The following is a 15,427-nucleotide window of genomic DNA, read 5'->3' as shown; positions in this document are numbered from 1 at the left end:
ATATATGATAATTAAAATTGGCTACAACGGGGCTAAATGCCCAGAGGAGTAAAAGGCTCCTTTGATTTGATTTTCTCCCAAAAAGCCACTTCTAAGGCCCCCATAAAACACATTGTTTGTTTTGTTTTTTGTGTGGGCAAATGGCTTTGTTATGAAGAATGTTCAAAGTGGGCTCACATTCACTGATCCAATCCCAAAGGAGATTAATATATTCACAGAATACTTGAGATGTTATAAAAATCTAAATTTGTGTGTGTGTTTTCTTTATTAACAGGAAATGGTTGACTTTTTATCAAGTAGTTATTTTGAGTAAGCATTGTCTTAATTTGTTTCTAAAAAAGTATCTTGCTGTCTCAAACTTTTTTTGCATTAGTTGACAAAATTTTGGACTATAACTTTTGCCCCATATCTACACGATATCACTATAACCCCCAAAAGACTGAATTTAAATCATAACAACCTTCCGTTAGTATTTCTTTTCACAGAAATTATGTTTCTACATCAATATTCAAATAAAATAAATAACTGTTTTCGATCTTGATACACTTTGTGACCAGAAAAGAAAAGGAAATTTTCCTTAAGGTGTGCCTTTAGCCCCGTTGTACTCTACTAAAACAAAAAAAAATTATAAAACAAAATAAATAAATAATTTTGGCATTAAAAATAAATACATAAATATCTCGAAGGCCATATGGCTTTTAAAATATTTTAGACTGCTTCAGTTTTCAGTGGTGCTGATGCTGCAGATTCGCTCACGGGAGGGGAGGTGATGCCGTGACGTCACGTGGGGAGAGACGATGTATGGCAGGAGGAGGGACGCGAGACGAGGGGAAGACCGGAGGAGCACGATAAAAGCTGAGAAATGACTGCGCCAAAAAGGGCGAATAAAGATGGATTTTTAAACAGACGGGTCAACATCATGTACCGTTTAGTCCAGTGTTTTCAAACAGGCTCGAGCGTGTGCAGCAACACATGAAAAACCTCCCCGATATAGGTAACATTTCTGTTTCTATTGCACGCGCTTCACAAAGAACAAATGAGTGGAATAGGATGTTTTAGTTGTGCCATTGATTTAAACCGCATATTGTGTGTTCAAACAGAAAATATAGTCAATTTTTCCTCTCCAAGCATCCTCCTTTTCATTAATAATTAAACGCTACTGTGAATCAAGGAGCTTCTATTCATGCACGTATTATTATAGATCGCTATAGAGATCATTAGAAACGTAGTGAATTCTTTAGAAGTGTGTTTTGAAAGAGGCTTCACTTGTACGTTTTGCTTTCTCAGCAATGGTGAGACCACATGTGCAATGCGCATCTTGACAGTGGAGGTTGGTTGCAGTGCGTCATGTGCACGAGGAAGTGTCATGCCACTGTCCTCCTTGAAGCAATGGCGCTCCATCACGTTTTTTTCTGTTACTTTGTGCCTATTTGGCTTTAAACCCCCCTGTTTTGATGCATGTCACAATTTCGTTACATAATTCTTTTGTTTTTGCTGTCCTATCTCAATGTCACCATGACCTAAGCGTGCTTTGTGGCACTGACAATGTGCAGGAGGGGTTATAGATTGCTTTTCCTTGTCTAATGAAATTTTCATGAACACTCTATCCCCTCTGGATTTGTCAGTGTGAGTAGGAACTTGTGGGCAGAGCGCCATGTCGTCTCCTGGAATGGGCACGCCGAGCGACCCCCTGTTGTCCAGTCCTGTAGGGGGGAAATTCGGGACCGCCCAGGATGCCACTTGGAGGCCGACTCTGTCCAAGACGTCCAGTTTCCCAACGTCCACCACACAGCACCTCAGTCACAGAGCAAACAACTTTCAAAGGCACCCAAAGCGACGGAAACTGATCAGACCATCTCCACCTCCACCGCCGAACACTCCGTGTCCTCTGGAACAGCTGGATCTGAGCGAGCTTCCTCCAAGACGCACTTTCTCTGAGCTTCTTTTCAACGGCTGCATTTTGTTTGGTATTGAGTTCAGTTACGCAATGGAAACGGCGTATGTCACTCCTGTGCTTCTGCAAATGGGGCTGCCTGACCAGTTCTACAGTCTTGTATGGTTCATCAGTCCCATTTTAGGTAAATGCCAATTAACTACCATGAACATTTTAAATTCTGCAATTATTTTCTCACCCTCATGTTGTTCCAAACCTGTAAACCAAGCCAGTTAGATTTAAAAGGGGAAAAAACTAAATCAGTTTGCTAAATTATCTAAAACACAAATCTCTATGAAATATTCTTAGGATTCCTACTACAACCAATCCTTGGGGCGTGGAGTGACAGATGTACCTCTCGCTTTGGCCGCAGGAGACCGTTTATTTTTGCTTTGGCGATAGGTAAGCAGTTCAGATATCGCAAGCCTCACAAATTGCATTTGTATGCTTGGTAGAGGTCTGCATGGGACTTTAAGCTGTGTGTAACTTTTTCAATGTTAAAATACTTTCTTTTATCCCAGTTTAATATGCAGAGACAGCCATAAGTAAGTCATTTGCATGGTTGGGGAGTAACAGAATACATGTAATGGGATTACATATTTAAAATACAAAAATTAAGTAACTGTATTTCACTACAGTTACAATTTAAATCATTGGTAATCAGAATAAAGTTACATTCAAAAAAGTATTTTGATTACTGAAGAGATTACTTTGCATTTTATTGTCATTTGTTTAATTTAATATTTAGTCCTTTCAGATGGAAAAATGTATCCATATAAATGATGCGATCCAAAGTGCATTTGATCAGCGCTGAAACACTTTCTTATGATGAGTTACATTCATACGAGCAGACAGAGAAGTACATTTGAAGTATGTTTGGAGCAGAAGAAACAGAAATAAACCTTGTGTAAATTGTTAGCTTTACGCTAAGCTAAAATGCTATTTCTAGCCATTTTACATGCACGTTACCAGACACGATCATATTTATTTATCAAGAAAATTCACGTTGGATCATAATACATTTTTTCTAGTAAGACCATTGATAGTAGGGCAAAAATCATATTCTTGATAATAATTTTTGTATTGTTTTCCTGTAAAAAATATCAAATAATTCTTAAAACAAGATCAATTAGATTCATCTTGTTTTAGAAAAAATACTGTATAAGATATTTAGGTTTTTCAGAGAATGTATTTTTAACATGTGTATTTTGTCTTACTGGACTGGCAGAGTTTTTATAGTCAAAACAAGTGAAAAAATCTACCAATGCTGAAGATGTAATCCAAAGTATTTAGATTACGTTTTATATTTATATTAGCATGTATTCTGTAATCTGTGGTGGAATACATTTCAGAAGTAACCCTCCCAACCCTGGCCATTTGTAGGTACATTTTCTCAAAAACTGTAAACACTGTGTCACTATAAAAAATTCCTCTGTGTATTTTGAGTGACCTGTCCATATCAACACATAGGGTTGCAAAATTTCAGTAGTCGGTACCAATACAAAAAAAATTAAAATAGGGTAAATGCTATTGAACACACTCATTTAGCCTATGTAACAAAGTTACATGTATTAATGTAAATTATAAATTAAAACAATTGCATGTTTCCTTAAAGAGTTTCTCAATGAAGTTAACATTGCTTCAAGTTTTTTTTAAGTAGGATCCTATATAATCATTGTTTTTTTCAACCCCCAATTCTGTGTTTTCCATTTCATGCTTTAAAGCTTAATTCAATTTCATCATCACAATGGTGTCTAATCAAATGAATAAATAATCAATCAATCAAAGGAAAATAGAACTATTACTTTTCAACATACCATTGCATTTTTTTATCAATAAAATTGAGAGATATTCCTTAAATATAATATTAATATTACTACAGTAAATATCAAATTATAATATAAAGTTGTAATATATTTCTGTTGCTATTTCTGCAATTTTATGCGTTAAGATTTTATTTTGAATTAAGGTTTTATTTTGATGTGAAGGTTTTCTGTTTCTGTGTTTTTGATGGTAATTTCACACCTCTGGATAAGACATTGGTTGCATGGCCCAGTGTGATTATTAATCTCATTATATAAATTATTATATTAATGATTATTATCTCATTATATAAATATATAGTCTGCAGGTGCTGCGTACTTCAAAGTGAATGTTATTCTCTTCTGTCATCTACTACAGCAAGCACAGCGCATGATGCTCATAAAATGTGGTATTTTAAGTGTATGAAAAACACACTAGGACATATCACAATTTTAATTTGATTAACTGTCCATTTCAGTGTAAAAGGTGTAACAAAGCATGTGCTCAATTAAGCATGTGAGCATTTGAAAACAGTCTTGTGTCAGTCAGACAGTGCCCAGGGATTAAATTGTGTCGATATAATTTTTTTGTCGTAATAGACATTTAGCTACAAAATGCGGTCAATTGAGTTTAACTTGTATTGAACCCAGAATGATCCTATAAGTTTGACTTGTTTATCTCATAATTAGTGATCTGCATCACTTAGTACACTTGCGTCCTGACTTGCAAGAGAAAGCACGGTCCTAAATATTTTACCACTACATGTGGTGTTCTCTAGGGGCTCTGCTGGGTCTAACGCTTGTACTGAATGGAAGGGACATTGGATCAGCAGTGGCAGACACTGCTGTCGATCACAAGTGGGGCATCGTGCTGACAATATGCGGTGTGGTTCTGATGGACTTCAGTGCGGACTCCGCTGATAACCCCAGTCATGCGTACATGATGGATGTGTGTAGCCCAGAGGACCAAGACCGAGGCCTAAATATACATGCTCTTCTAGCAGGTTAGAATATAACTTTGAGATTTACTGTTAATTACTCATTAAAAGCTGTTATCATGTGTTCTTGCAGCTAATGTGGGAGAACATGGTGCTAGATATGCCAAGGTCTTATTCAATAAAACAAAATTGTGAGAGTGTGAAAAATGTTTCAACAAGATTTACTTCCTAGAAGTCCATATATGTCTAACCAAATTCCTGTTACTTCTTTAATATAACTCAGGTCTTGGAGGTGGTTTTGGCTACATTGTGGGTGGAATCAACTGGGACCAAACTGAGTTTGGAAAATCAATGGGTGGCCAGCTCCGGGTCATATATCTGTTCACCAGCATCACTCTTGCCACCGCCACAGCCATGACTCTCACAAGTATACCTGAGCGACTTTTGCCCCAGTCCCAGCCTCAATCGAGAAGCAACCGAAGCCTCAAGAGCCCCAATCTTCCGCTACCGGCCTCCCCACCTCCTCCACCTGGAGCAGCTGCAGAACAAGATGACGCAGATGATGAGAAAGCGCTATACAGTTGCCAGTTCTCCAACTGCCGCTACCAGGATCCATTGGGTCGATCGAACAGTGCCAACGCAAGACTCTATGCAGGCCTTACCAGTCCCATAACGCCTCTGAGTCCTTTGACGCCCAAATACGGCACCTTTATCAGTCGTGATAACTCACTCACGGGCATCAACGAGTTTGCTTCCGCCTTAGGCACCTCCTACATAGACAGAGTGTTGATTGAATGCTACACTGGACAGCAGACTTCTCAGCCACTAGAGCCAGAGGCGATAGCCCCACCTCTGCCGCCAGTTGACGTGCCCCCTCCTCAAGGGCATCGACCAATTGAATCACTTGAGGTTGTACAGCAAAACAAACTCTCACAGCCTAATGGAGAGTTGTTAGGAACTGAAGAGTTGCAAGCTAATGAGCGAAAGCAAACCATTGAACCTCCACACCAGCCTAACGAGGTTGCCTCGGGGTCACAGCGAGACACCTCAGGGATACTGAAGCGCCCCCAGAGTCTGGCCTTAATGGAAGACCCGCTAATTGCCTCAAGCTGTGGGTTGGAGAACGGTCGGAGACGCACTGTCACCTTCAGTCAACAGGTGAGTCTGCAGTGGTCGACCGATATATCACAGAGGCAGATCAATTGGCCAATATTTGATATTTTTAAATCGTCAGCATCAACCGATACATTTACCCGTTTGGCCGATTCATTTCTTAAGCCGCAGCTTGCGCTCTTAAGCTCACCTGCTGGTGTCTGAGATATGCAAATGAGCAATCACAGTTTGTTTTGTTGTTACGTGCCACAGTGTAACAACAATAATAGACCCTTGTCTCATTAAACGATACATATATCAGAGATAGAAATGCATGAGCTCATGATGTTTAAAGTTCTTGTGTTTCTTTCTCTCTCTTCTCAACCGATAACTGTCTTGTCTAATGATAAAAAGGCAAATATCAATAAAACTTCTATCTTATACTGTATGCAAATATGCGGATATCTCGTTTAAACAGATTTAATTCACAAACCTCACGAAACATTTGCAAATCTGTTTTCTCTATGTGGAGCACACAAATATGTTCCTCTTAAGCACATTTTATGATCATCTGGATCAAAACTCTGTCCCTTTGACTCACGGATGTTGCACGACGGTCAGTCCGTGACACTCCGGGCCGAGTAAACTGGAAGCGGTCTGGAGATTGCTGTGCTCGATGGATCTGCACGAGAGAGATAGAGCAACTTTAAAGTAAAAGCGCTTCACATGCGCTACAAGTAAATGGCATATTCACTATGTGTTGTTTGTGCAATTAGTTTGACTCTGCCTTTTTTTGAGAAAGCTGGTCTACTATATTGTTATTTCCTTCTTTCTAATATATTACATGTTCTTTATGTGCAAACAATTACTCAAATGGGATGACTAAACAGAAACCAGGAGAAAATGCTATCTACCATCGAAAACACACCAAATCATAGTTTGTAAAGATTTTTTAATTATTATGATTATTTTACAAAGTTAAAGTTTTATGTGAAAGTTTGAGTAAATTTAATGCTAAATAAAAGTTTATATTTTTTTAAGACAATTTATGTATACAGTATGTCATTTAGTATTATATTATATGTTGAAGAATTCCATAAATATATGTACTGTATTTTGAACTAAAAGTCTTGATAAGGACATTTCCTATCAAATAAAGGGGAGGGCTCATCCCTTAAAAAAAGAAAATAGCCAACAGTGTTTATTATAATCCACTTTTTCTGCTGCCTTGATTCCTTGAGTATTTTACTCATTATTATTTTCCATATGGATTTTATAAAAGCCTTCATAAAGGAGTTGCAAGCCATGAACCAAATCAACCACCTCCGAGGTTAATCACAACATTACAAACTTTAATTTGAAGCAAAAAATATTTGGTTAAAATCAGGCAAAGGTACAAGACAGCATACTTAACACCTTTAAAGAGGGAATGAACTAGAATTTCATGAAGCATTGCGAATGATGTAACTGAATTAAAAACGATGTTGCGATGAACTAGACTGTTGCGCTATATTAGGGGGAGGGGACAGTCTTAAGCAAGGCATTTGATTGGACAAACATTTGCCCATGAGTGCAAGATGAGTCATCAATATTTTTGGTCCCTTTTCCTGGATGAGAGAACAGTTTTAACAGTTTTAAATGCATATGTGTATTTAATTTAATTTAATTGATTTTGCATGTTTAAATATGATTAAGGTTAATTGTCAACTAGTTGAGGTTTATTGTCAAGGTTAATAGAGTGCAACAGTCTGGTTCCGAAGTAAAAATCCCATTCATTTATCCTATAGATGAATTGAATTTCAACGAAAACGTATAAAACTTTAGACACCTACTGTGAGCTACGAGGTTGTTCATCGATAGGATATGCTTCCGTTGAAGCTATCTGTCTATTATCTCAACTTCATTGGTTAAAAATCATGTTTGGTAGCGGAATTCATGGTAAACAACTACATTACCTATGTTCCAGCAGAGAAACGATCCAACGATTAGAGAACATTGGCCAACGAAACCTGCAAAATTTGCCTCGGTGTGTGACCGCGCGTTCCCATGACGCACTGTGAATGATGTCAGGTCGGTCTCCCTTCACCATTAAACTACTTATATGTTTGTATATATCAGAATATTTTGCAATAAACTTAAAATATATTGTCATATAATCAACACCAAAAATCAGTAGTTTTATATATTCCCATCGTTTTTTATTCCAAGACATCATTCGTAATGCTTCATGGGATTGTAGTTTGTGCCCTTATAAAAGACGGTAAGAACACAGACTCGTATCTTTTTGTCTTTATGTCTGATTTTCAAATAATTTATTGCCTCAAAACAAAGTTTGTGATGTTGTGATTCACCTCGGAGTTGGTTGGTTTGTTTCATGGCTCAAAAAACAGCTGAAAAAGTGGTCGGACACTGTTGCGCTCTATTGTCAAGGAGTATAGTAGCAAATGGATGATCTTTAGCTGATAGATATACAGTAAACTACTGTACAAGCCACAAAAAATAAACATTTTGTCATTATTTACTCACCCAAAATATCCCTTGTTGCAAAAATGATGTTCCAAACTCGGATGACTTGATTTCAGTGAAACACAATAGGACTATGAATATGTTTGGCAGAATGTTAAGTCTCAGTTACCATTCACTTTTATTGCATATTTATTCCATACAATTAAAGTGAATGGTGACTGAGGCTAACATTCTGTTTAACATCTCCTTTTGTGTTCCATGGAAGAAAGAAAGTCATAAGGGTTTGGAACAACATGAGGTAAATGCTGAGTGAATTTTCATTTTGGATGAACTGTCCCTTTAAGTATTGTAGTGTGTTTTTAACAGACTGGAACTTGAGCATGTTTTTTTCCTCTTTTTTCAAGGTGGCGAATATATTGCTGAATGGAATGCGCTATGACAGTGACCTCAGTGGCAACAGTGAAACTGTAGACACTCAAATGTCAATGATGCTGCTCTGTACCGCCATCTGCAGGATGCCTCCGTGTTTACGAAGTCTGTGCACCAACCATTTCCTGGGTAATATGGGTTTTGAATTTCATTAGCCTCTGCTACATACAAAATGTCTGACAATCATGTGAATTTCCTTGTGTTTTAACAATGAGTAAAGATATATATTCACATAAGATAGAAGGAGGGGCTGATTTAAAGGGTTAGTTTTGTTTGTAAAATAGCTGATTGTGTTAACTGCATACTTGTATACCACCAATGCTACATATTAACGCTACTTGTTGAACAGACCATAAGCATTGCTATTAAAGGTTCTTGCTGTAAAAGAGAGGTGTACTATTACTCTTCAGACTTTTGGAAATCTTGATCTGACTTTTTTTGTCTGATGGATGATAAAATGGGTGAAAAATCCCATAGACTTGAAACAGGTATCAGGGTCAAATGAAGGGAACAGAATGTCATAGAGACTTGGGGGTGGACTCTTTTGATTTTGGTCAATAAGCAATCATCCAGAACAACATAGAATCACACTTATGGTGTCTTCCAGACAACTCAGAACTCTGAAAATGTCCTATCTCCTACTTGAAAATAGCCTAGTCAGATATTTGATTTGTGAATTCAGTGTAGACCTCAGCGAGAAGTGTAATTTGACGTCATTAACGCCTAATAATATGTTGATTTTGGTGCCACACTATTGGCTGATTAGATAATCGGATGGATGATTGTTGGTGTCAGACAGTCTGGTTTGAGTATTTCTGTAATGGCTGATCTCCTGGGATCACTCAACAGTCTGGTGCCTGACTGGTGCCAAAAACAAAAACATCCAGTGAGCGGCAGTTCTGTGGATGGAAATGTCTTGTTGATGAGAGAGGTCAACAGAGACTGGCTTGAACTGACAAAGTCTACAGTAACTCAGATAACCACTCTCTACAATTGTGGTGAGAAGAATTGTTTTGGTGGCACGAGGGGGACCTACACGATATTAGGCAGGTGGTTTTATTGTTGTGGCTGATCGGTGTATATACACAGATAAGCCAAAACATTATGACCACTCATAGGTAAAGTGAATAATGTTGATCATCTCCTAACAACTCAACATGTCAAGTTCTGGGCAGATTAGATGGTGAGCAAACATTCAGTTCTCGTAGTCAACGTGTTAAATGCAGGATAAATGGTCAGGAGAATAGGAGTGGTGGTGTAGTGGGCTAAAGCACATAACATGTAATTTGAAGGTTGCTGGTTCGAGCCCCACAGCCACCACCATTGTGTCCTTAAGCAAGGCACTTTACTCCAGGTTGCTCCGGGGGGGATTGTGCCTGTAATAAGTGCACTGTAAGTCGCTTTGGATAAAAGCGTCTGTCAAATGCATAAATGTAAAATGAGTTATGGCCAGATGATTGGGTCAGAGCATCTCTGAAACGGCAAGGCTTATGGGGTCAGCAGTTTTGAGTACCTACCGACAGTGGTCTGAGGACGGACAAACCACAAACCGGCAAAAGGGTGTTGGGCGCCCAAGGCTTATTGATGCATGAGGGCAAAGAGGCTCCACCTCGCAATTTAGAGGACTTGAAGGATCTGCTGCTAATGTCTTGGTGCTAGAGACCACAGGACAACTTCAGGGGTCTTATAGAGTCCATGCCTCAGCGGGCACACGGAGGATCAACAGCATATTAGGCAGGTGGTCATAATGTTTTGGCTTATCAGTGTATATAGATATAAGTATGCTTACTGCCCCCTGGAGAAAACAGATGGTACTTCAAGCTTGAATTGCTCAGGAATCTTCCTTATTACAGTTCAGGAACATGATTAACTTCATGATTCTTTTTAACGCGTTATTTTTTTAATATAATTAATTGCACTGAATTAACGTGTTAAATCGACAGCCCTCATTTTTTGGCACAATTCAGCTGCTGTAACCTGTTTAAATCTGTTTCACATTTCCTCCAGGTTGGTTATCATTTGAAGGGATGCTGCTCTTCTACACTGACTTTATGGGGGAGGTGGTGTTTGGGGGAGACCCAAAAGCCCCCCATGATTCTGAGGCGTACCAACTCTACAATGCTGGCGTCAATATGGGCTGCTGGGGGATGTGCATCTATGCATTCAGTGCTGCTTTTTATTCAGGTTAGTAAAGTGTGACCAATACTGTATGATCTCAACCTGCACAAAGACTTGAAGTCAGGGGTCATCAATGCATACATTCCCAGGGTTCAGAGGTCATGTAATCATCCAATCAAATGAGACATTTCAGCCCATTGAATTGATTTAGCTAGCTAAATGACAGCAAAACACACTTTTATGGTTCGGAAAGTTACTTTTATGCAGGTACGCGTAAACCGATACAAGCGCTTGGCCAACACATTGTCAACATGGGTTCTTATGTTACTGTGGTGGTAAAAAACCTCAGTACTCAAGGGGGCAATAGAGTTACCTTCAAAAGTTTGTGAAATATGGTATTCTCTTCAAACACCATCGGTGCATTACATTCCGAAGGGCTCATACATATGCCCTAAACCCTTTGGATGGTTTGCCCTTCAGAGTGAGAGCTTCGGAGGGTTTGCCCTTCAGAGTGAGAGCTTACAAATATCATTATAATAATTAAAAGCTTTAATAGACCATAGAGATGAAGAGATGTCACATGTTTTTTTTGTTTATAGAACCAGATTGCAGTTGCAGCTGGTTAATATACACTAAACTACACTTGGCAAACCTCCAGAATTGTGACATATTCTCTGGTTCTGGTCCGCTTGGCAGCAAAGTGTCCATCAGTTGAAACCTATGGAAACACCCATTTTTAAGGGCCCTTCGAAGCAGCTATTTATGAGCCCTTTGGTTTGAAACAACCCTTCAACATGGCGGTCACGATCGTTCCCCCTTTTAAGTGCTCTTCGGAGGTGTATTTATCCCTTTTGGAATGCAGGGCATGACAGAAGTTGACTTGAATGTCAGCTAGAGCACCCCTTGTGGCAACATTGAGAATGCAACGCATACTTGCGTTATGTAAGGTCTGACACGTTTCGGCATTTAGTTTGAACTGAAAATTTATAGAAATTGCATTTTAAACAAAATGTCAGTCACATGCTAAAACGGCGATGACACGATTTTGCTTATTCTATATTAGCATTACTTTCCTCTTTTTCCCTCTCACAGCCATTCTTGAGAAACTGGAGGAGCGGTTCTCTTTGCGTTCTCTGTATTTTTTTGCGTACTTGGCCTTTGGTTTGGGCACAGGACTTGCCACGCTCTCCACCAACCTATATGTGGTGCTGTCGCTTTGCGTCACCTACGGAGTGCTCTTCTCTTCTCTCTGCACGCTGCCTTACTCGCTGCTCTGTGAGTACTACCAGAGCCCTCAGGTGAGAGGAAAGCAAAATGAAAATTCTGTCATCATGTCTTCTGAAGCCACACTCTAGCTTTGTTTGAAAAACAAGCCAAAATTTAAGTTGTCATCCACTGAAGATCTTACCTTTGCTCTGTGTATCTCTGCAGTTCTGTGGCTCATCAGAGGATGGGACCAGGCGTGGTATGGGGGTGGACATCTCTCTGCTTAGCTGCCAGTACTTCCTGGCACAGATCATCGTTTCTGTGGCGATGGGCCCACTGACAACGCTGGTGGGTGGGGCCCAGGGCGTGATGTACTTTTCAAGTCTGATGTCATTTGTGGGCTGCCTGTACTCCTCACTTTGTGTGGAGTACCAGCTGCCACCACCCGAGGGTGAGCCTTCCCAAATGGAGACCCAGCCACTACTGGTGCACATTTAGATGTTTTCTCACACTGTACACAAGTATAGAAATGGTCCAAAATTCGCACCCAAAAAAAATGGGATGTGTCCCATTCTTTTTACATAATGCATGGTTTTATCAGGAGGTATGAACGATAGTTTGATGTTGCAAGTGATGTCAGCGAATCAAATCAAACCAAATACATGCATGATCTTACATTGCTAATGCTTAATAAACTGACAACAAGCATGTTTACAGGCACAGGAATACTAAGGTAACAGGTAGTACATGTAAACATACTCAAAGTGTGGTCATGTAAATGCCTTAAACACGTTCCTTATTCAGGGTAAGGTCACTAAGTAAAAAAAGTTTTTTTTAAAGAAATCCCAGCACCCTGATTTTGCATTGCATGAACAACCCTTTACCACCATTCTTACCAGCTTATCCAATGCATGCAAGTGTTGTGCGCATGACTGTTTACGTTTTGACGTCAAATGGAGAGAATAATCAGATGATTTCAAGTGTCGTGTAAACATGGTTTTCTTGCATTGTCTGATTTTTGGAAAAAACTGATTTATGCTGATCACTAAAATCAGCTTATTTAAAATTTCTTCAACAACCCATCGGAAATCATCAAGTTATGCTGTGCATTGACGTCAAAGTGCAAACAGTCATGTGTACAACACTTGCATATATGATAAGCCGGTAAGAACGGTGGTGAAGGTGTTTACATGCAAAATGAAATCGGGGTGAATGGGCAAAAATCTACATGTGCCAATAGGTTTTTCCTCTAACCTAGACCTTACGGTAAAGGAAAGTCATTTAAACCGTTTACATGACCATACACGTATTTGGCTTATTAAGAATAATCGGTGTAAGATTGTGCATGTAAAGCACTCAATTAGATTCAGATAAACAACTTTTACCCTAGTGGAACATTTACTGTTAGACATTTATAAGAAGGGCTTTTCTTTTATTGTCATAACTCCAAATCTCCACATAAAAAACATATTTTACCAAAACTAAAATATTGTTTTGTTGTTGCAGTCTTACTGGTATATGACACAATGATCAGCACTTTTTGCTACAATTATGCAATGGAAAAACAGATAGTAATTCCTTTGTCAAAAGGATAAAAAATATATATACATAGAGTAGGGTCTGAAATTCTGAAACCATGTTGAAAATCTGGAATTTTTGTATTTATTTAAACCTGTAAATCAACAAACTTTTATGGTTTTAAACATTTTAATGAAACACTTTCTATTTCAGTAATGTATGCAAATATGTGACATTGAACATGTTAACTCCTAAAAAAAGATGCTCTTTGGAACATTCTCAAATAATGCTAGAATAACATTGATCATCAGGTTAATAAAAAAAAGGGGGACACACCAAATAGGAGATCTAAAATTCATGTACGTTTTTAACTCTTCTTACATATAACAAATAATGCCAAATAGAAATATTTGCACTAGTAGTCTCTGAATTTTAGAGTTGAAATGAAACCAGTTTCTCGATTTGCCAGCCATTGGAAGATGTAGCAAAAAGTTAATTTTGGACCCTGTACACACACAAACTGTTCAGACTCCTTCCACTTTCTTCAGATAAACCTTCCACACGTACGCATTACTGGAGATGTGAGAGGGAGCGTTTTTACAACTATGCATCCCACTCAGAATGAACCCTTTAATGTAAGCATGCTGCAGTGATGACTGCATGACAGTGAGCTTGGTAGGAGACAGCGATGTGTAAGTGTTTGTGTACGTGTGATGCTTGACTCATTTTCATCTTGCTTGTACATTTGTGAAATTAGTTTTTTTACTGTCATTTCCTCGTAAAGGAGGAAGCCAGCACTGTTTTATTGCTCTCCGAGGAAATGTTTTTGGTTAGCCAATTGTTAAATTTCCTTGCTTTTAATAAAAGTAAACCCCTCTCACATATCCAGAGCAAATGTACGCTGTATTCCTAGAAAACATGTCAATGAACTGTTGCTATCAGATTGTTTGAATGTACAGCCACATTGATGCCTTACTTCAGGCCTCTGTTTCAAACTGTACGACAGTAAACAGAGAACGTGTCTATTGGTTTTTCACATGCTATTGTTACACTTATTAGAGCCTATAATTTGAATACACTGGAAATATGCACACTTTATTGAAACAAATATTAGCTTTCGCATGTTTGCCATACTGTAACATGGCTTGACACTGGTGGACGCTCCAACTACAGTTGTAAGAAAAACATAAGTCACAAATTGATGATGATTCCCCTTTACTGAGCCATGTCATGGAACGCACGCTCTCACGCCTGCTTCGCTGTGGTCTGGCATGATAGTTGTAATGTCGTTCTTGTCATTATCAGGCAGAGCGGACGTAGAGGCTGGGGTGTGAGTGACCGCAATATGGAAAACAGACGCCCAGTGCGGAAGAACACGCCAAATGTATTGTTTGGCGACAAGCGACAAATCTGGACAACAAAAATGGACTCTCCACCAGAGCGCTCTCAGAATCGTGTGCCTGTATTGCTAAGCATATTTTTGTTTTGTATATCTGCATACCTCTATGGGGTGACGTTTTAAGCTTTGCAATACATGCAGCACAAACATCACACTTTTAAAAACGTATGTTCAGCAGGTAGCGGGCTCTAAGGAATAAAGGACTGAATCAAATTACTTTTCCTGTTTAATCTACATAAGCATGTACAGATATGGTAAAATAATGTAAATAAGTGGCATTGTACATGCTCTAAGAATTAAATAATTGTCACAGGACGGTTTTGTGGGTTCTGATTTTACCAAGACCAAAGTGAGGCTGGTGGTGCCAACCCTTATTTGGTACAAACAGCAACCTTGCCACCAGGGGGTGTAGTAACATTGCAAATTGATGCCAAATTCGATTCTGAGAAAAGCTACTTTTAGTTGTAACCTAAAAAGACTCCAGGTTAGGTCACTCCTTACAAATAACTTTGTATTTAAAAGGAAA

The 15,427-nt window shown here is 38.8% G+C and overlaps 1 protein-coding gene across 2 annotated transcripts; it reads left to right on the top strand.

The window, feature by feature from the left end:
* Positions 1-830: 830 nt before the first annotated feature.
* Positions 831-15,398, top strand: slc45a1 (solute carrier family 45 member 1). Of its 2 annotated transcripts, XM_052101919.1 has the most exons (10): positions 831-994; positions 1,626-2,078; positions 2,243-2,335; positions 4,515-4,739; positions 4,957-5,831; positions 8,636-8,789; positions 10,668-10,844; positions 11,871-12,076; positions 12,210-12,435; positions 14,808-15,398. In XM_052101919.1, exons 2-10 carry the CDS (start codon positions 1,655-1,657, stop codon positions 14,834-14,836), a joined length of 2,409 nt encoding a protein of 802 aa, XP_051957879.1. In that variant the 5' UTR covers positions 831-994; positions 1,626-1,654; the 3' UTR covers positions 14,837-15,398. The 2 variants fall into 2 exon arrangements, with proteins under 2 accessions (XP_051957879.1, XP_051957878.1); XM_052101918.1 differs by lacking the exon at positions 14,808-15,398 and having other exon boundaries at positions 12,210-12,777.
* The last annotated feature ends 29 nt before the right edge of the window (positions 15,399-15,427 follow it).

The sequence above is a fragment of the Xyrauchen texanus genome, chromosome 32 (assembly GCF_025860055.1).
Source record: "Xyrauchen texanus isolate HMW12.3.18 chromosome 32, RBS_HiC_50CHRs, whole genome shotgun sequence".
Taxonomy (NCBI): domain Eukaryota; kingdom Metazoa; phylum Chordata; class Actinopteri; order Cypriniformes; family Catostomidae; genus Xyrauchen; species Xyrauchen texanus.
Note: the sequence above shows the minus strand (reverse complement) of the source record. Positions and strands in the feature narration are given on the sequence as shown.

Coding starts and splice junctions, on each gene's coding strand:
- slc45a1 (XM_052101918.1), top strand. CDS start 1,655: ATGTCGTCTCCTGGAATGGGCACGCCGAGCGACCCCCTGTTGTCCAGT. Junction 2,336..4,514: donor TATTTTTGCTTTGGCGATAG/GTAAGCAGTTCA, acceptor GGTGTTCTCTAG/GGGCTCTGCTGGGTCTAACG. Junction 8,790..10,667: donor GTGCACCAACCATTTCCTGG/GTAATATGGGTT, acceptor CATTTCCTCCAG/GTTGGTTATCATTTGAAGGG.